Here is a 22,094-nt window from a genome sequence, read left to right as displayed (position 1 = left end):
GGTAGGGATTTTTTAAAGTCCACATTTCCCCCTTCTAAAGCCACCTTGACCTTGTAAGGTGAGCCTTAGATCATTTGATCAGGATTTCCTTCCTTACACGTGGGTGCAATCTGAAAGCCTTCAATTAAGAATGCTCAGAGAGCAGTACAAGTTTAAGTTACAGTTTGGACCTAGTACTCCATTTTCAGTCTCCAATTAAGAATGCTCAGAGAGCAGTACAAGTTTAAGTTACAATCAGATAATCCTTCTACACTTTGATGGCTTGTTTCTTTTAGTTCAATTTAACATTTCTTCCATGTTTTCCCCATGTCATACCTTATCTTGTTCTTCATGCTTTGTAGGATTAACTCTTCGTTCTCAATCTAAATTCACCATCTTGGGTCAAAGTAGAAGGTGGATTAGTTCGTATTTCCATGAGATCAAACATGGATCAATAGTTTGTCATAGTTGACCAACTCACAACGTTCATGGCTTCCATTTAGGAGGCCTTGACCAATCTTAGACAGGAGATGGGTAGTCAGCAGAGTAGACAACCTATAGCTTAGGATGAGGTGCCTCATGATTCACTGCTGTCACCACCACTTAGTCAGATAGTGCCACAAGCCCCACCTTATCTATTACACAGTCAATTTGAGGTCGTCCCACCTACAACAGTACACACCACGATCCTTGAGGATACTCACACACACATGGATCGTATCAAGCAGCGTATCGGGTAGTTGAGAGTATTTGACATTTTAGTTGTTTGAGATGATCTTGATAGTATACCAGTGACCAATTTACTGGCCAAGTTCAGGATGTCTGACATTGAGAGGTACATGGACGTTGTTTGTCCTCATGTTCATCTTCGACTCAATAATACCGTGATGAGGGCCCATGGGTTAGATTATCAAAATACTAAAAAAAAAAACTCCACAGAAACCAAGAACTATGATTCGTTTTTATTTATTTATTTATTTATTTTAATTTTTTAATTTTATATTTTTACTGCATCCATCTATATAAAGATATATATATATATATATATATATATATATATATATATATATATATATATATATATATATATATATATATATATATATATATATATATATCCTATATCAAAATACTAAAAAAAAAAACTCCACAGAAACTAAGAACTATGATTCGTTTTTTTTTTTTTTTTTTAAATTTTATATTTTTACTGCATCCATCTATATAAAGATATATATATCCTATACACGGAGTCTAACTAATTCCTAAATTGTATACGGTAACATCAACAAATACATGGTAAGCCAATCTGTTAATCTTTTCTTATATGTACAACCAATATGATTCCTAAATTGTACAGGGTAACATTAACATTCCTATATGTACAACCAATATGATTCCTAAATTGTATATGGTAACATTAACATCCTCCCTCAAATTGATGCTGGTAAGTCAACCAGCAACAATTTGCCAACAAGAAATTGATGCCGCTGTCGAGTCAAAGCTTTGGTGAAGATATCAACCACTTGGAGATCAGAAGAGATGTGAGGAAGATATATCAACCGACTTTCCAAGGTGTCTCGAATAGAATGACAATCAACCTCAATGTGCTTGGTATGTTCATGAAAAAGGGGATTGGTGGCAATCTGAATAGCACTAGTGTTATCAGCATGAAGAGGTGTAGAAGTAGTCTGAGGAAACCCAAGCTCCTCAAGAAAACCGCGTAGCCATACAATTTCAGAACAAGCAGTAGACATGGCACAATACTTGGCCTCAGTAAAGGATTTAGAAACACGATCTTGTTTCTTACATATCCAAGAAATTAAGGCATCACCTAAAAACATACACCAACTCGTAGTAGATCGACGTGTATTTGGACACCCAACCCAATCAACATCACTATAGGCAACAAGTTGAAGAGATGAGCCGATAAGAAAGAATAACCCACGAGTAGGTGAACCTCAAAGATAACGGTTGATGCGTTGAACTGCAGCAAGATGGAGATGTCAATGAGAAATCATAAACTGATTGACCTGATGAACAACATAGGAGATATCAGGTCGAGTAGTGGTCAAGTAGATAAGACTTCCAACCAGGCGCCGATAAAGAGTAGGATCATCCAGAAGGTCCCCTTCATCTTTCCTGTATTTAGCATTTACCTCCATAGGAGTATCAACAGAAGAAGTGTCCTCCAAACCAGCCAAAGTGATAAGATATTGAATATACTTATGCTGGTTCACGAAAATACCACTAGCCTGATGATGAACTTCCAATCCTAAGAAGTATGTGAGCTGTCTAAGATCTTTCATATGGAAAGTTGTATGTAACATCTGTTGAAGCTTAGTAATCAAGCCACAGTCAGTGCCAGTAATGATAATATTATCCACATAAACCAAGAAAAGGATTATACCCAACACAGACGTATGGAAGAAGAGAGAAGAATCATACTGAATTTGGGTAAAACTGAAGGAAAGAATTGTACTGCGAAACTTCTCAAACCAAGCCTGGAGCGCTTACTTGAGCCCATACAAAGAACGTTTTAGCTTACAAACATCATAAGGAGAAGAAGTAGTCATAACCAAAGGGAAGCTTCATGTAAATCTCTTCCTGGAGATCACCATGAAGAAAAACATTTTTTTACATCCATTTGATGTAGTTGCCATGACTGTGAAGCGGCAATAGTTAAGATGGTTCGAACCATGGTCATTTTGGGCAATAGAAGCAAATGTCTCCCCATAATCAACCCCATATTCCTGTTTGTTACCTAGAGCTACGAGGCGAGCTTTGTACCGATCTAAAAAGCCATCAGAAAAAAGTTTTACAGAGAAAACCCATTTACTCCCAATAGGTTTGACTGTAGGAGGACAAAGAACAATATCCCAAGTATGATTCTCTTCAAGTGCTTGAAGTTCTGCTTGCATTACATTTTGTCAACACTCATGTTCCATGGCCTGTTGATAGCAATAGAGAATAGAAATAATGGACAAAGTAGCAACAAGAAAGATAGGAGAGAAGAATCCATACCAATCAGGGGGTCAAGAAAGACGAGTAGACCGACGAAGAGTGGTGGAAGCAGGAGCAGGATTGAGCGTCGGGTCAAGATCGGAAGGGGGCACAGAGGAAGTGGAACCAAACTCATGTCAACAACGTCTTTCATACACAAAATCAGGTTTGAACCTTTCCACAATTATTTGGGAATCAGAAAAACTAGGCAGAAGAGATACAGATGTAGATGACAACTCAACATGAGATGAAAAGAAATATTGATTTTCAAAGAAAATCAAATTCCAAGAAACTCATATACGACGAGCATGGGGATCATAATAAACATAACCCTTGTGAAGGATAGCATAACTAAGAAAAACACACTTAACAGACTAAATAGTTAGTTTATGTCGTTCATGAGTAGGTAGATGCACAAAACAAACACAACCAAATGTACGAAGATTAGAATATAAAGGAGAATGACCAAACAACTTAGAGAAATGAGAAACATGATTTAACATAGGAGAGAGTAAACGATTGATCAAATGAATTGCAGTAGAAAGTGTTTCACACCAAAAATGAGGAAGAACCGATGAGTCAAGTAAAAAAGTTCTTACCACATCAAGAAGTTGGCAATTTTTCCTCTCAGCAACATCGTTTTGTTGTGGTGTCGAAGGACAAGAACGTTGAGAGATGATCCATTTGCTTTGAAGAAAGTCCTGAAACTCATTAGACATGTATTCTCCGTCAGAATCAAAGCGCAAAACCTTGATGTTGGTAGAAAATTGAGTCTCAATAAGTGCAAGAAAGCGCTTAAAGATTGAAAAAACTTTAGCCTTAGCCTGAAGGAAGTAAACCCAAGTAAAACAACTAAAATCATCAATGAAATGAACAAAGGACTTGTAATGTGCATGAGAAACAATAGGTGCAATCCTCCAAACATCACTATGTATAATATCAAAACATTGTGAGGCACGAGATGCGGAATGAGGTAGAACTTTACTTTTGCCAAGTTTGCATGACGTACAATCGAAAGAAAGATCAAGAAAAGAACATGTTTTATTTCCCAATAATCCAGAATTAAACAAAGGATGAAGTACATCAGAGTTTGGATGGCCAAGACGTCTATGCCACATCTTATGTCCAGAACCAACAACATTACATGGAAAGGAAAGTAAAAGAAAACTAGGAATCATAGTGGAAGGAGAAACATGAAGAGGAAAGAGTCATCCCATTTTAGGCCCCTTCACGATCATCTTCCCGAACACTTGATCCTGCACAACACAACCAGAACGGGAGAAATTGATATTATAATTATTATCAACCAATTGACCAACAAAAATAAGATTTGTGGAGAGGTCAAGAGATGTAAAAACATTAGTTAAGGAAGATGAAAGATCACCAACAACACCGATAGGCAGATAATTGTCATCAGTAGTGTTAATTTTTAGATTTCCATCATAATTTATGACATTGGAAAGAGAAAAAAACAGTATTCTTCATATCGTTAGAAGCTTTAGAGTCAAAATACCATGGCTTAGAAGAAACCGTATGATTACCTAAGAACCCAAAAATAGAAAAAGCAGAAATGATCATTTGTTGTACTATTTCAAGAGTGAGTGTGTTTGGGTTTGCTAAGACTGTAGGAGCGGGAATATGAACAACCAACGAGGCAACAGGCAATGCAATAGACCTAGAGGCACCGGTGGAGGCATGATAAGCACTACCCTACTTCCTTTTAGGCCAAATGGGACAAGCAGAGATGATATGACCTTGTTTCTTGCAGTAGTTATAGAACTTTTTGGGACAATCCTGAGCAATGTGACCAAAATCTTTACAACTAAAGCACTGGACAACACGCATGTCTCGACCCTTATTCCGCCCTTATGCTGCATAAGCCACAAAAATAGGTGCACTAACATTAGCCCAATGTTCCATAGTAGCTTGAGTTACGATACGCTGCTCCTCACGCAGAAGTTCGCTCAAGCAAGCATCCAGAGATGGTATAGGATGACGATTCATTAGATTAGACCGTGTAATTTCTAAGTCGGGTCGTAGCTTCATCAAGAATTGATCTCGCTTGATGGTTACATGCACTGCTTGGACAACAGAGATAGCTATAGTGGGAACATTAGCATAAACAATGTCGGAATAATCAATCCAAATAGTTTGAAAACCAAAAAAATATTCCTCAATTGAGAGACTTCCTTGTGTGAAATTAGCCATCTCATACTCCAATTGAAAACGCCTAGCAGAGTTGTCTTAATTGTAAACCATGTGGAGATAATTCCACATAGCAGCAGTTTTATAAGACCTCAGATTGAGAACAAGGTGAGGTTCAACCGATCTAAGGATCCAAGTCATAACCCGAGCATCCTTAATTTCCCACTTAGACAAAGCCTCAACATCACGAGGTGCAGGATTACTCCCACCAATATGACCCCATAATTCTTTTCCTTTGACAAATAATTTAAATTGAAACTCCCAAGCACAATAATTTTTTCCAGTAAATCTAATAGGAAACTATTCCAACTTATCTGATGACATGATGCAACCGAGAGACAAAGGAAATAGCCCACCAGAAAATTGGAATAGAAATGACCAAGAACCAGGTCGTGATGAACCCGATCAACACTATTTTCGATGCCAAGCATTTGATTGGTAGAAGATCACGAACTCCACTCAGAAGGTGCCGAAACCTTGCTCTGATATCATGTCAAAATACTAAAAAAAACTCCAAAGAAACCAAGAACTCTGATTCTTTTTTTTTTATATATATTTTTACTGCATCCATCTATATACAAATATATATCCTATACACGGAGTCTAACTAATTCCTAAATTGTATATGGTAACATCAACAAATACATGGTAAGCCAATCTGTCAATCTTTTCCTATATGTACAACCAATATGATTCCTAAATTATACATGGTAACATTAACATTCCTATATGTACAACCAATATGATTCCTAAATTGTATATGGTAACATTAACATAGATGAGTCACAGATGATCACCATGTTCCCTTTATCTATGAGTAGCATAACCTAATGTTGGTTCACATTTTTGGAGTCCTCGCGACGTAAGACATGGGATGACCTAGCTTAGGAGTTTTTGTGACAATTTTCATTTAACACTGTTGTAAATGTGTCGAGGAAAGAACTAGAGGCTTTGAGACAGATATCAGATGAGTCTGTTTCTTCCTTCATCTCCCATTGGAGGGGAAAGATAACAGAAATTGTTGATAGATCATTGGAGAGAGATAAGATACAAATGATTTTGAGGAGTCTGCAACCCAAGATTGCTAGACATGTGGTCAGAGTACCTTTTATAGAATTTAGATCTTTGGTTTCAGTGTTGTATGACGTGGAGGATAACATTTCGAGAGGATTATAGTCTGATTCTTCCCTTGTTGATGCTAAAGGAAAGAAACCAATTTAAGGACAAAGGTCAGATGTGAGCACTATTACTTCTACTAGTCAGAGGCCTTTTGGACGTCATCAGTCAATTTCACAACTTGCTAGGGCTTACCCTTCTAATTCACCTCACCAGTATAGGCCACGGGCACATTCTCGGCCATATGATCAGACTTACTCGTCTCCCACACTAGTACAATTGTGTTATGTAGTACCGGGCATAGAGAGGTCTCTAGTCTCATATCATGCTCTAGTATAGCCATGCTATGCAGCACAGGTCATAGAGAGACCTCCAACTTTATACCTTAGACTTAGAGTTCCGCAGGCATCTGTTCATTTTGTTTTGAGGACACCAAGACAGTTTTCACAGTTGGACATGCCATTGAGCAAGGTTTTTCGGAAGCTCACAAATGTTGGATTATTGACGCTTCTTGCTTCTAGGCCATTGCTTTAGCCTATTCTGCCACAGTTTAGGATGAATCTACACTGTGCATATCACTAGGAGCCAAGGTGGACGTCAATGGGTGACTTTAGCAGAGGTATTGGGATGGAGGAAACCAAACTTTATAACGCAAACCTCATCAAGCACATTGCCTCCGGCAAAGGGACGCCATTGATGCCTATTGGAAACCTACATTTTCACTTTGTTTAACGAGAACTAGAAATCAGGCCCTTCATAGCAGAATTTTGGGCTGTTGAAACCCGACTTTTGTCCCATCTACGAGTTGAGTTGTTTACAAGGAGGCCAGCAAGAGCAGGAATTTGAGATAGCCCAGGTGATTTTTAGTTGTAAAAATATGTTCGCCTTGTGTGTCATTACTTAAGAAATGAATGGTAGTTTCATGAGGATTCAATTTCCTATGCAGCCTCTTGAAGGATAGAAAACGTGGTGCATTCCTAAAAAAGAAGCCCCCGAAGCCTCGCTGCAGTTGAATTTAGACTTTGCATGCGCCACCGGAGTGGATTGCTCAAGTATATAAGAAGGTGGGGCATGCTTCGAGCCTAACACCGTGAGTTCACATGCGGCCTTCACCATGAACGCTTACTATCAAAGCCATGGTCGCACCAAAGAGAGCTGCGATTTCAAGAACACCATAATAGTCACTCATAAGGACCCGAGTGAGTATTTCTATCTTATTTCTAACCTCAAAATTGAAAAACCATTGTGTGTTTTATATCCATGATGACTTGAAATTGTGACGTGTAGTGTGGATTAATGCAGGTTATGGACTTTGTTCTTACATTAGTGGAGAAGAAGAAGGTGGTGGGTCAGCGGGTGGCGATTATGAATAATTATTATTGATTTCATGTCTCCCGTACATAGAATATTAATAAGTAGGTTGTTTATAACCTATGGGAGTCAATTTTCATTTAAATTTTCGAAGAACTGTGTACATTGTTAGATGTTGGCATCCAGTTATTTGAATGTCCTTCAAGGTGTGTTTCGTGCGCTGGAATGAGAAATGGGAATGGAAACTTTTATATTTCCATTCTCATTCCTCATTTAGGAAACAACCTGGTAATTTTAATTCTTACGTATGTATTTAGGAATGTAAGGTTGTAATTATTTGTTTTTATTTTAATGTTAAAATATTTATTTTCATTTTAAAAAAACTCTCACAATATGTATAGTTTTCAAAAAATCTATTTTAGTGTGTGATTTAAAAATATATTCATCTTAAAATTTATACCATTGTTTATTATTGTTCTTGAGAAACAATTTTTAAAAATAATTTGAAACCCAAAAATATATGTAATGACTATAAAAATTAATAGACATAAATAATGTTTTGAATTCTTTAATAAATGTTCTTATTTTTTAAGAATAATTTGAAATTTAAAAACTGATTAATTAGTTATAAATTAAATAAAAAATTTCAAAGATTAAATAAAAAGTTTTAGAATATCATGTCCTTAATTGAGTACCTTTTCATTCATTTGTACCTTAAAAAATTAAAATTTGTTTGTTTTGAAGTCCAATTCCAACTACGAAAGAAGTACTAACTCATCATAAAGATTCACAAGCATATAATCTCTTGTTCTCTAAAGATACTTGAGTATATGCTTGACATCCACCAAAAGCTCTAATGAGGAAATGGACTAATATCCACTCATTATTCCTATAACAAAACAAATATTTAGTCCAATATGTAGCATCACATACTTAAAACTATCCATTGTAGAGGCATAGGATATCACCTTAATGCAATCTCTCTCCACATATGTCTAAAGACATTGCTCTTGAGAAAGACAACCTTAAACCTAAATGGTAACAAACTCTTATTGGAGTTTTATATTATGTACTTGACCAAATGTTTATCAATGTAGGTGATATGATACAATTTTCATATTCTTACAGTCCTAAAGGACTTTAACCCCGAGAATATATTACACCTTCTTCTAAATTTTCATCTAGAACCGAGTAAATTACCAAATTTTTATTAATGACAATATCCTTACATCATATCTAATGAGTAGATTGTCATCTACCGACTATTATTTTAATGAATATTTAGATGAATATGATTTATATTTTAGAATTCTAATAAGATAAATTTTATTTGAATGAATATATTAATTTTGTTTCAGTTACTTTATAATGTAAGTATCTAAATTTCAGAAAAAGATAATAATTAATTCATTTTTTATTCAAATTTTATTTTTAAGTGTTATTTTTTTCTTTATATATATATATTTATAGAGAATAATTTATATGAAAATAGAATTTGTAGGAAACAAAAATAGTAATTATGTGTGTTGGGTATCTATTTCAATCTTGAAATTTATAAATTTATTTCAAAACTTATTTCTTATCCAAACTAATTCTTATGCTGATTTGTTTTCTGCATAAACATTCTTTAAAAATTTTACATCTATTATTCAAAAAGGAAAAAGGTAATATATATATATAGATATATATAATTTAACAGACTATTATTTTAATGGATATTTAGATAAATATGATTTATATTTTATAATTCTAATAAGATAAATTTTATTTGAATGAATATATTAATTTTGTTTCAGTTACTTTATAATGTAAGTATCTAAATTTCAGAAAAAAGATATTAATTAATTCATTTTTTTATTCAAATTTTATTTTTAAGTGTTATTTTTTTCTTTATATATATATATATATATATTTATAGAGAATAATTTATATGAAAATAGAATTTGTATGAAACAAAAATAGTAATTATGTGTGTTGGGTATCTATTTCAATCTTGAAATTTATAAATTTATTTCAAAACTTATTTCTTATCCAAACTAATTCTTATGCTGATTTGTTTTCTGCATAAACATTCTTTAAAAATTTCACATCTATTATACAAAAAGGAAAAAGGTAATATATATATATATATATATATAATTTAACCAACTATTATTTTAATGGATATTTAGATGAATATGATTTATATTTTAGAATTCTGATAAGATAAATTTTATTTGAATGAATATATTAATTTTGTTTTCGGTTACTTTATAATATCAGGATCTAAATTTCAGAAAAAAGATAATAATTAATTCATGTTTCTTCAAATTATATTTTTTAGTTCTTTATATATATATAGAGAGAGAGAGAATAATTTATTTGAAAATAGAATTAGTATGAAACAAAAATAGTAAGTATGTGTGTTGGGTATCTATTTCAATATATATATATATATATATATAGAGAGAGAGAGAGAGAGAATTTAACCGACTATTATTTTAATGGATATTTAGATGAATATGATTTATATTTTAGAATTCTAATAATATAAATTTTATTTGAACGAATATATTAATTTTGTTTCAGTTACTTTATAATGTAAGTATCTAAATTTCAGAAAAAGATAATAATTAATTCATTTTTTATTCAAATTTTATTTTTTAGTTCTATATATATATATATATATATATATATTTATTTATTTATAGAGAATAATTTATTTGAAAATAGAATTAGTATGAAACAAAAATAGTATGTGTGTTGGGTATTTTTTCAATCTTGAAAATTTATAAATTTATTTCAAAACTTATTTCTTATCCAAACTGATTCTTATGCTGATTTGTTTTCTGCATAAACATTCTTTAAAAATTTTACATCTACTATTCAAAAAGGAAAATGGTAAAATATATATATATATATATATAGAATTTAACCGACTAATTCAATTTTTCTTGATGATATTTTTATTAATCTATGACAAATTCGTTTCTCTGTTAAATTGTTAAAGGACAAGTAGATTTATTTTGAATTCAAGAATTAGTAGAAAATTTTAAAAGTCAATGTAATTTATTTTGAAATAAAAAGATAAAAGTTAAACAAATATAATAATAATCTTATTTAACAAGAGGCACATAATAAATTAAAAATAAAAAATTCTAAAATACCTTAAATCTTAAAACAACTTGATATGCATTTAATTAGGAAAAAAGAAAAAAAAAAATACAAACAAAGCAGTTCTAATGATTTTCTCTCCAACTTTTCCTTATCGTGAAATTATATTACATGATCAATTAAGTGACAAAAATATGTTTTGATATTTCTCCTTTAAATTCCTTTTTAATACTCCCTTTGTCTCCAAATATATGCACCATAATATTAGTTAAGTTATTACAAAAATTCCAAATTTTTATAGAATATTTTTAGAAAATTCTATAATAGGAAGGTGAAATCCGAGTCTCTTTTTGGACTGTTGTTCATCAAATTTATAAAATCAAATTATAAATTAAGTTTGTTACCAAGAGGACAAAAACAAAAAAGGAAATTATTATCGTCCGAATTTAATGGTGGAAACCCTTATATAGAAATTCATGGAAACCAGGAATTGGACCGCAACAAAGAGATGGAGGATCTACTTCTCTTACCAAAAAAGAATTACAAGTTATTGCATGCATGTGTGTATATATAGAGCCACGACATAGCCCTAACGTGTGTAGCTCTAAGAACCCTCCTCTTGCAACCATGGCGGCAAAACTACCGTCTCTTCTCCTCCTCCTCGTTCTCTTCCACAACTTGTCTGCCGTGTATTCAATTGGAGTCAACTACGGCACTGTCGCAGACAACCTGGCATCACCATCTGAAGTGGCGGCCTTTATCAAAGATAAAACCATCTTTGACAGAGTGAAGATCTTCGACACCAACCCCGATATCATCAACGCGTTCGCCAACACTGGCATTGGCTTGACTGTCACCGTCGTCAATTTGGATATCCCCAAACTCGTTCACCCCAACGAGGCTACTAACTGGGTCGCCACCAACATCGTCCCATTCTACCAAAAAACCAAAATCAACTACATCTGTGTTGGTAACGAGATCACCATGTCCGGCATTAGTGACCTCATCGTAAACCTCGTTCCGGCGATGAAGGCGATCCACGCGGCTCTACAAGCCGCTGGCATCAATGACATTAAGGTCACAACTCCTCACCCTTTCAGTATAATGGCCAGCTCCAGCCCACCCAGCTCTGGTAAATTTGCGATGGAATTCGAACAGAGCTTATTGATCCCGATGCTCCAATTTCACCGGGAAACCAACTCTCCGTTCATGGTGAACCCCTACCCCTACTTTGCATACTCTGGGGATCTCAGGAACTTCTTGTTGTTCGGTGAAAACGAGGGCGCACACGACCAGGCAACTGGGCTTACCTACACTAACATGTTCGATGCTATGGTCGACTCTGTTTACTCCGCCATGAAGAGCGCGGGTTTCGGCGACGTCAGCCTTGTTGTGGGCGAAACCGGGTGGTCGTCGGTGGGTGACCCCGGCAGAGGTATTGGGATGGAGGAAGCCAAACTTTATAACTCAAACCTCATCAAGCACATTACCTCCGGCAAAGGGACGCCACTGATGCCTGGAAAACCCTTGGAAACCTACATTTTCGCTTTGTTCAACGAGAACCAGAAACCGGGCCCTTCAGAGCAGAATTTTGGGCTGTTGAAACCCGACTTCAGTCCCGTCTACGAGTCGGGTTGTTTACGAGGAGGCCAGCAAGTGCAGGAATTTGAGACAGCCCAGGTGATTTTCAGTTGTAAAAATCCGTTCGCCTTGTGTATCATTACTTAAGAAATTAATGGATTTTCATGAGGATTCAATTTGCTATGCAGCCTCTTGAAGGGGAGAAAACATGGTGCGTTCCTAAACGCGGCGTCCCCATTGCCTCGCTGCAGTTGAATTTAGACTTTGCATGCGCCACCGGTGTGGATTGCACAGCGATACAAAAGGGAGGGGATTGCTCCATCCCCTACAGCGTGTGGTCACATGCAAGCTACGCCATGAACAGTTACTATCAAACCCATGGTCGCACCATGGAGAGCTGCGATTTCAAGAACACCGGAAGAGTCACCACTATCAACCCCAGTGAGTATTTCTCTCTTCTTTCCAACCTCAAAATTGAAAACTTTAGTGTGTTTTGTACCCACAATGACCTGAAATTGTGGTTTTCAACTTGGATTAATTGCAGGTTATGCACAGTGTATCTACCTTTCTTGAGAGGAAGAAATTGGTGGCACTTAGGGTGGTGGCTACAAATAATTATCATGGTTGTCGGTTTCATGTCTCCCGTGTCGTGTAGAGTATTAATAAGTGGGTTGTGTATAACCAATACTATTCAATAATTACCTAAATGCGGGGAGAATTGTGGATGATTTTAGACGTCCATCAATTGCAGTGCATGAAGTTATTTAAATGTCCTTCGATTACTTATTTCACTTGCGATTTATTTTCTTTTCCAATTTCTTGAATATCTCATGGTAACGGTGCATAGTATCTCTACTTCCTAATTAGTATAATTTTTTTCTAATAAAAAATATTATATAAAATAGTTTTTAAGTTATACATTATTACAATATTAGATTTTCTTACCAAATAAGAAAAAAGTGAAATCGAATTTTAAGTGGATAAAGATGTGGGTAAAAATAGGAAAGATCCGTGAAATAAGTTGATCATGGTTTAAGGTGTAAATATAAAGACTATGAAAACATTATTGATCTCTTTGACAATTATTTTTTAAAACAGTTTTTAAAAACTATTTTATAATATTTTATAAAATAAAAGTTTTTTTAAAAACCTAAAATGTTTTTAATTTATTTTAAAAATAATTTTTATGTCTAATGTTTTATTTTTAAATATTTTACATGTTTCTATAATTATTTTTTAAAATAACCTTTAAAAAACAAATAAAAATTATAGAAAACAAGTAAAAGATTTTTTTTAAAAAACATCATATCTTCTATTCTTAAAAATTGAAAACACCATATTTTTTGCTTTTGAGAACATAAAACAGTTTTTTGTTGTCAAAGTTGTTTTTTTTTTTTTTTTAAGAGAACAAAAAATAATTCTCGAAAACAATTACCAAGTATATGTTTCAAAAACACAGTAGTTATATCAAAATTTTATCTTTTATAATATTTTTTTATTATATAATAGAAGAATTTTCTCTCATCTAGGTATATTGCTTTAGTACTATCAAAACCTTTGTACGGGTTGTTTTATCTTTATCTTCTTAAACTGATATTATTTACATTAAAGTTTGTAATAGTTGCATTGACACAACACCTCATATGAGCTCTTTGACCACAATTACAAGAATACAATTCGATGTCCATTCGCAACTCTAATTTTCTTTCCAAAAGACCAAGCAACTGGTGGGGAATCTTAATTACTAGATAGGTAATTAAGTTAAGATCATGATTGATGTTCATCATTTAAAAATTATTAAATAGATTTAATATCATTCTTTTAATTATTAAGATTCTATATTTTTTTAAATTAATTATATCTTAAATTATTTTTCATATTCATGTTAATTAGGAATTGTAACAAAGAAATAGCTAGTGGATAACGAATAATAAGATATATAATTAACGATAACAAGAGAGATGAAATACATAATTAAATAGACAAGTATAAATTACTATAAGTATGATAAGGCATATGTCAAGATCATTAAAAGATCAAAGATTGAGTTAATGGAATTTAATTTGTAGTGAAGATTGTGATAAATATTTTAATTTAATTAATATTTTAATAAAAGAAATAACACATGATTAAGAATTTGAGACATTTTGAAACAGCTTGGCCTAGAGATGGACAAAAATGGTTATTGTCCAACTGGGTACCACATTTGAATAAATTAATGTCGTGAAACTTCAAGCTTTAAAGTGCCACATCAGAAATTTAATTATAATATCTGAAAAAAAAAAAAAGATTCTCATTATTAGATGTTTCAAAATCAGGGTGTTCTTTGTCACACCTCCAACATCCTCATTATTAGATGTTTCAAAATCAGGGGTTTCTTTTAGAGCCCTGTTTGGTGACATTGATGTGAGGTAGGTATGACAATCATATGTATATATAGGCATAAATAGGTTGACGGATTTAAAATTTTAAAATTAGTGAAAAGCCATGAAACTTTAGAAGACACAAAGTTTTTGTTTTTTCTTATTTTTTGCTTTTCATCTTTTTATCATTATTTCTCGTTTGAAGGACTCAATCTATTTATTTATTTATTTATTTATTTATTATTAGTAAGTATTATTAATAGTTATATTGACAATACTATTTTGAGTCTTATTATTATTATTGTATAAGATTATCATTATTTTTATTACTTGCCATAATAATTATTGCAAATAGTTATTTTGTTATTAAAAACAATACAGATAATGTTTATATATATAAAGTGAATAATAAGAACATTAGAAGAAAAGAAATAAGAAAAATTAAGGTGAAACCATAAGAAAAAAAAATGGTAATTTTAGCTTCATTTTTTTATAGTAAATTGATTAAATATTCTTAAGAACAATTTATTAGAACTCATAGATTCTAGTAAAATATAAATCTTTTCTATCTTTTTAATGAATCATATAAATTAGAAGTATTTTCTTCTTTTTTAAATTAATGAGTCTTTTTTCAAAAAGACTTAAAATAAAAGTCGTCTTTTTTACAAATTTAAAATGTATTTACTTGGTTTAAGAAGGATTATGATTTATTTAAGCTTGATATTTTCTCCTTTATTCAACATGAGACATCACACTTATAAATAGATGTTAATTGATGATTTATACGAAAAATATGACTAGGGATGATAATGAGAGGTTTTTTTTAGTATATGCTACATACTGCTCTAATAAGACAAATTTGAGATTAAAATAAATAGGTTAAGGATGAATGGGGTATTTTCTTTTAAACTTAAAGTGGGTTGGAGTATTGTCTTATCTTATCATACTCCAATTATATAAATAATTCATTTAAAAATAATTTAAATTAAGTTTTTATGTTCTTATTTTAACACATATAAAATAAAAATAAAAATTATTTGTGATAAAATAAGCTATAAAAAATATTATTTTAGTTATTTATGAAATATACCTATTTTTAATGTAATTATAAATTTTAAAAAATTAAAATTAAAATATTGACTTTAAATTCAATATTATGCATTAACTATTAAGACTATATATGAATTTTTATTAATAAAAAAACGAATGCATAACATTCAATTCAATTTAAGGACAAGAATAATTGTATGTTATTATTTAATAAATATGATTTATTTCCTCTTTTTAATATTGAATATTATTTTAAAGGGCAAATACTAGAGGTGACAAATTTTAATATGATTTCTCAACACGATACGAATTTAACACGTTTTTCACAAATTTGGATTGAGTATAAACAAGTTTATGTCAAATTTATGTCAACCTACGTAACTCATTAATGAATAGATAATTTTTAGTCAACATACATAACATAAATTTTACTTGAATCGACTCATTTAATAATCCGATTTTTAACCTAGTTATATTTTAAAATTATTTAACATGTATTTAACTTATTTCAAATTTATTTTTAAAGAAATAAGTTAATTGATTTATAAATATGCTTGAGACATGATTAAATAGGAGAATTTAATTATTAAATGGATTAAATATATTACTTATATTTAATAATTAGATAATATTTAGATTTATGTTTTTAACATGATTTATTGGGTCCGGATTTAATTATATAGTTAATCATATAGTAAAATACTTAACATTTGACACGATATAACAACCCATCAACATAAATTGTAATCCATTAAAAACACTAACATACCATCGTTCTTTTATCACTTTTTCTTTTCTTTTTTATTTTTCTTTACTCTGACACTTCATAACAGAATATGAAAAATTGTAGCTTTTGCATGGAATTTTAAAATATTTGACTACATATTAAATCCTTCATCAAAGCGTAAACATGAAAAACTAGAAACTCATCACAACAACTTACAATAAAAGATAAGAAATTTGGATTATTTTTTGTTCAGAAAATATTTTTTAGTTTTTTATTTTTTATTTTCATGTTCTACGAGTAATTTTTATTTCTTTTTTTTTTTTTAATAAAATAAAATAAATTTTGTAAAATAATGCTTCATATTGAGTTTCAAACATAATAAATAAAAAATAAAAAATACAAATTGGGGAAAATGAAAGGAAGTAAAGAAAAGAGGAGTTTCCTTCTAACGCCTTGATTCAAGTTGGGTTCAAGGAGTTCACCCGTTTGGGTCGTCAGCTAAACCCTAACCCCCGTTTGCCTACCCAGAAAATGCGAGAGTGCACCAAAAGTCAGAAAAAAAATAAAATATATTTAGGTCAAGAGACGTACTTTTTATTTTCAGCCATTCCTCATTCATTTTATTTTATTTTCTTTTCTTCTGTATTCAATGATCTTTTTGTGGCACCTGGAAGGATTTAATCACTCAGTTCTTTTGATGGAATGAGTATCTTCTCAGAATTAGGTGGCTGAAATGGCCCAACCATCAGTGATCCTCGCTACGGCCAGCTACGATCACACAATCAAGTTCTGGGAAGCCGAGAGTGGTCGGTGCTATCGGACTATTCAGTACCCAGAATTTGTAAGTCTTTTGTTTTTTGTTTTTTTTTTTTCGCTTCTATAATTATAATTTGGTGGTGTGTTGTTTGGTTCTGGGCATTTTGGTTTTAATGGTCATGGGAAATTGTATTGGTTTGAGCTTCAAGGTATTGAAAAAAATTACTGGACATGTATGAAATCAGGAATAGTCAAAAGGGTTATATAGAAAAATTGTTCAATAATTCTGACATTCGGTTTTAATCAAATTCAATAATCATCCTACTGGGTGGAAAATCTTTTAGAATGTTCTTAGGCAACAGTGTTCAAACTGGATGGTTGGAACTCAAACAGGGGCAACAGGCCCTGTGGCCTAGTGGTATGATTCTCCTGGATATCAGTGGAGATCAAGGTTTGATTTTGGGGAAGGGGAAGGAGGGGAGGGGAAAGGAAGAAGCCTAGCTATTAGGGAATCTGGGCCTTCAGGTAATTACATTCATGAAGTCTTATGGTGATCTTGAAAATGCAGAATGTTAATCGACTTGATATAACCCCAAATAAGAAGTACTTGGCTGCAGCTGGAAATCCCCACATTCGACTATTTGACATTAACTCCAGTGGTCACCAACCTGTATGTCTACCATTTCTTTTCTTACCTATTTTGTTTGTAAAGTAAATGTAATCAATTTCCCTTGGTAATCATCACTTTGTTTCAATGATAGATCATGAGCTATGATTCACATACCAACAATGTCACAGCAGTGGGGTTTCAATGTGATGGAAATTGGATGTATTCTGGTTCTGAAGATGGCACAGTAAAGATTTGGGATTTGAGGTAAGCAAGTAAGTTAGTAAGCAAAAATATTCGTCACTATGTAAGGTATTCCTTCCTAAATACTTGCAAGTTCTTTCTGGTTTATTTTCATCTTAAAAAATTATTCACATGTGCCTTGTTATTTGCCCCTCATATATTTCTATGATCTTATTCTCACTTTAAGCTAATTTTAGGGCTCCAGGGTGTCAACGGGAATATGAAAGCCGTGCAGCTGTTAACACTGTTGTCCTGCATCCAAATCAGGTGATATTATATGGCATTTTCCAATATCATTTAGCTTTCTTATAAATCAGTGATTGGGTTGTGGATGTTTGGAGATTAGATAATTAGCTAACTTTATTTTTGTCTGCTTATACCTAAATAAGAACAGACAAAGAGTGGGGGTTAGAAGCTTATAGAGCAGAGGGGGATTAAGAATGAGAGGGTGATTAAGAAACAAATCTTAGGGTCTCTAAGGCCTATATGTACCTTGCTGGTATTGCTATGTAATATGAAACATGGATGCCTTCAAATTTGTCTACTTGTGCTCTATAGCATGAGAATTGTTGGTAATTACTTCGATACTTTGACCTTGAATTTCATTCTTGTAGAAAGTAATTTATACCAAGGGAAGATAAAATATTCTAATACTTTAATTTAATAAACTAACAGAAATAAGATATAAACTGCTGATAATAGCCTTACAAATTTTTCATTTGTAATTGTGTTAATGGGATTTGGTTTAAAGAAGTAGAATGGCAATCCCATCTTATCTTTGGAGTCATAGGACCTAAAGAGAAGATGCAATGATCTTTTGCTAAATTCCCTATATGCTTTGGATTGCCCTTTAGGCGCCCTTTTCTCTTAATATATTTTTTCTGTGTTTATCTATAAAAAAAAAATGATCTTTTGCTAAATTTTGTCCATGTAGATTACTATAGTTTAATTTCTTTGATGGCTAGAACATAGCCATAAGCTCATGTTTCCCTTTTTTTGTTTCATTTTCTGGCCAAAATCAAATTACATACTATAATGTCTCATTTTGATAATTTATCTGTTGAAGTTATTCATTATCCAACTTTTTGCATGTGTTGTGCAGACAGAACTAATATCTGGAGACCAAAATGGAAATATTCGAGTTTGGGATTTGATAGCAAATTCATGCAGCTGTGAATTGGTATTTGTTGAGTTAATTCTGAATATTATTTCATGTGTAGAACTTCAGTTTCGTATTGATCTTATGAAATTTCATTGAAGAATCAAATTCTTATGGACACTTCTATTAAATCTTAGTTATTTTGAAGATTATGTGGAGAAAATCCACCAAATAAATAAATAAAAACAGACCTATATAACATCTTAGCAAGCTCTGATATCTCATTCAGTAGAAAACAGTATAAAAGTTCCTGAAACTGTTGTGGTTCTATGTGAGATTTTCACAATGAAAGAACAAACTTTTCTAGTACACTACATTCTTCCATTTTCATTAAACCTTATTTTATCACTTTGTGTCATTCTTCTAATGACCGCACATGAATATGTACTTTGTTATTTCATTACTAACGTCTCCAAGGACCACCAAGTAACTATGCAAAGGAAATAATTTTTCATTCTTTATTTAAGTTTTACAGTTTAAATTCAGGTACCAGAAGAAGATACAGCTGTGCGCTCTCTAACTGTAATGTGGGATGGGAGCTTGGTTGTGGCTGCAAATAATCGTGGAACATGCTATGTCTGGCGCTTGTTGCGAGGGACCCAGGTCTAGCTCTTATAAAGGATGTTTTTCTCTTATGATTGTTTTCAATTCTCTATAACTGATTGACTCCTTGTTTAGTTTGATGATAAATAAATTGTTCTTGATGATTTTCATATAACAGAACACCCTTTTCCTGCTGCAGACTATGACCAATTTTGAGCCGCTTCATAAACTTCAAGCACACAGTGGCTACATTCTTAAGTGTTTGCTCTCACCTGAGCTCTGTGACCCTCAACGGTATGGTCACTACCCCCACACCCCCACCCCCTTTTTTTCCCCTGGAGAAGAAAGTTATGTTCTCTGATTAATTCCAATTTGTACTCTGGGCTTTGTAACTGAACCACTGAATTTGATCTAAAGTTATATATTTTGTTCTAGATATCTGGCTACAGCATCATCTGATCATACTGTTAAGATATGGAATGTGGATGGTTTCACCTTAGAGAAAACTCTAATTGGTAATTTAAATCAACATCCTTTTAAAGCCTCATCCTCATTTTCCATTTATTTATTTCTTTGATTCTTTCTTTTCCCCTGCGGTGGTGAGCGAGGTTGGCTTTAGACTTATCTCTGAAAGATCAGAGTGGTTTCTTTCGATTGCTCTGACTTATAATTCCTTAATGTCATTTATATTAACCAGGACACCAACGGTGGGTTTGGGACTGTGTCTTTTCTGCTAATGGTGAATATCTAATCACAGGTACTGATCACTTATTCAAAATATCTGTTGCCAATTGAATATAGGATCATTAACCACCCTGCCGCCTCATTCGTTTCATCTATTTGCCATTGTCCTTTGCAGCTTCCTCGGATACAACAGCCAGACTTTGGACACTGTCAACCGCAGAAGCCATCCGAGTGTTCAATGGGCACCACAAAGCAACAGTGTGTTGTGCCCTCAACGATGGCCCTGAATATTTGTCTTCTTGAACCCGTATCTCATATACAAACGTTGAATAGTGTGGAAAGAGCTGTTTATTTCTTGCCTTGTATTATCATGGAAAGAAGGGGCAAAGCCTTGCCCTACTGCTTAATACTGCGTTGCAAACATAATGATTATTCAGTATTTTTGCATTTTTTGACATGAATTCTATACCTTTAGTTAGTAAATCCTCCAAGCATGATACACCCACTGCACTTCACCACCCCCTCATCACCATTCTTCCCATACCCAAAGCTTTGTGAGGCTTCCCTCAGTGTCTCCCCTATTCTTTTCATGGCCGCATGTGCTCTTTTAAGTCTAGCAAGCATACCATCAGGGGGGGGGGACTGAGACTAGAAATTCTGGGCGTTCATGGTTTTGAGATGGAGAAGACAGAATCAATAGTGAATTAGTGGGTGTGTTTTTTGGATTTGGATTTAGGCAGCTAATGTGTGATATGTAGTAGGACAAAATTTAATCTTTTACAATATGCCATGTGCTCAAATTAATTTAATTATAGACCATAAAAAAAATAATGAAAAAATAATTATCAATTCTTGTTAATAAATAAATTAGAGATTGCTAAATATATTTTTTTAATTTTTCTTAAATATTATTTTTAGGATAATATTAAAAAAGGTTAAAATTATGAAATGGCTTTTAAAACTCCTTTAATAATAAAATTTATAAAGAATATGAAATATAAAAAAATGGTGCTTCTAACCCTAGTAAATTGAGTTAATTTTGAAGCTACGTGAAAAGCTCTTAAGGGAGATTCAAATTTATTTCAAAAACAAGATTTCAATAAATTTTTAATTTCTTCAAAATATTTTTGAATTATCAAGACCTTCAAAGCCTTAAAATCGAAATCTCTCTTTAATCTGATATCAAGTTACTCAAAACCTAGACAACATTGTTCAAGTCAATTTTCGGCCCAAGTCATACTAAAACTCAAATCATCATGGCTAAGATCAAGTTAAGACCTAAGTAAATATAATTCCAAGGCCTAAGTATCGATATCCATGAAGGTCCAAATCAAGCCAAGATCCAAACACACCTAAGTCCAAATTAAGTCAAGGTCAATAAAGATAAGATTTAAGTTAAAGACAAAGTTCAAATTAAAATATAAATTAACTACAAACTCCTTTAAAATAAACTTTCTCTTACCATCAATGAACAACTACAAAAGAATGTACAAAATAGATACACATTTCTTCAAATTAATAAATATTCTATTTGATCAAGTATAATTTTTCTTAAAAAAAATCCATATATAATCTTTTTAACAATTAAGTATTATAATTTTGTCATTCGATAAAATTAAAATATTAATAATTTATATTCCATCCTTATCACACTTAGTAAGATTTGACATATGTTAA

General features: G+C 32.4%; 2 protein-coding genes across 3 annotated transcripts; both read left to right on the top strand.

The window, feature by feature from the left end:
• The first annotated feature begins 11,314 nt into the window (after positions 1-11,314).
• Positions 11,315-12,992, top strand: LOC100253587 (glucan endo-1,3-beta-glucosidase). Its single transcript, XM_002280989.4, has 3 exons — positions 11,315-12,384; positions 12,474-12,726; positions 12,830-12,992. Exons 1-3 carry the CDS (start codon positions 11,332-11,334, stop codon positions 12,856-12,858), a joined length of 1,335 nt encoding a protein of 444 aa, XP_002281025.1. The 5' UTR covers positions 11,315-11,331; the 3' UTR covers positions 12,859-12,992.
• A 3,843-nt stretch (positions 12,993-16,835) lies between these two features.
• On the top strand, positions 16,836-20,872 carry LOC100265539 (target of rapamycin complex subunit LST8). 2 transcript variants are annotated; one of them, XM_010652715.3, is made up of 11 exons: positions 16,836-17,002; positions 17,144-17,266; positions 17,750-17,851; positions 17,943-18,055; positions 18,229-18,298; positions 19,134-19,211; positions 19,677-19,793; positions 19,933-20,027; positions 20,169-20,248; positions 20,431-20,490; positions 20,593-20,872. In XM_010652715.3, exons 2-11 carry the CDS (start codon positions 17,159-17,161, stop codon positions 20,718-20,720), a joined length of 951 nt encoding a protein of 316 aa, XP_010651017.1. In that variant the 5' UTR covers positions 16,836-17,002; positions 17,144-17,158; the 3' UTR covers positions 20,721-20,872. The 2 variants fall into 2 exon arrangements, with proteins under 2 accessions (XP_010651017.1, XP_002283718.1); XM_002283682.4 differs by having other exon boundaries at positions 16,841-17,266.
• The last annotated feature ends 1,222 nt before the right edge of the window (positions 20,873-22,094 follow it).

Source organism: Vitis vinifera, chromosome 6, assembly GCF_030704535.1.
Source record: "Vitis vinifera cultivar Pinot Noir 40024 chromosome 6, ASM3070453v1".
Taxonomy (NCBI): Eukaryota; Viridiplantae; Streptophyta; class Magnoliopsida; order Vitales; family Vitaceae; genus Vitis; species Vitis vinifera.
The sequence above is the reverse complement of the archived record's forward strand: the minus strand, read 5'-3'. Positions and strand labels throughout refer to the sequence as shown.

What these genes read in the sequence shown, in the direction of transcription:
- LOC100253587 (XM_002280989.4), top strand. Translation starts at nt 11,332, where the DNA reads ATGGCGGCAAAACTACCGTCTCTTCTCCTCCTCCTCGTTCTCTTCCAC. An exon ending in AGGAATTTGAGACAGCCCAG is followed by an intron (nt 12,385 to 12,473) that starts GTGATTTTCAGT and finishes TTTGCTATGCAG; the next exon opens with CCTCTTGAAGGGGAGAAAAC. An exon ending in AGTCACCACTATCAACCCCA is followed by an intron (nt 12,727 to 12,829) that starts GTGAGTATTTCT and finishes GATTAATTGCAG; the next exon opens with GTTATGCACAGTGTATCTAC.
- LOC100265539 (XM_010652715.3), top strand. Translation starts at nt 17,159, where the DNA reads ATGGCCCAACCATCAGTGATCCTCGCTACGGCCAGCTACGATCACACA. An exon ending in ACTCCAGTGGTCACCAACCT is followed by an intron (nt 17,852 to 17,942) that starts GTATGTCTACCA and finishes TTTCAATGATAG; the next exon opens with ATCATGAGCTATGATTCACA. An exon ending in TTGTCCTGCATCCAAATCAG is followed by an intron (nt 18,299 to 19,133) that starts GTGATATTATAT and finishes TGTGTTGTGCAG; the next exon opens with ACAGAACTAATATCTGGAGA.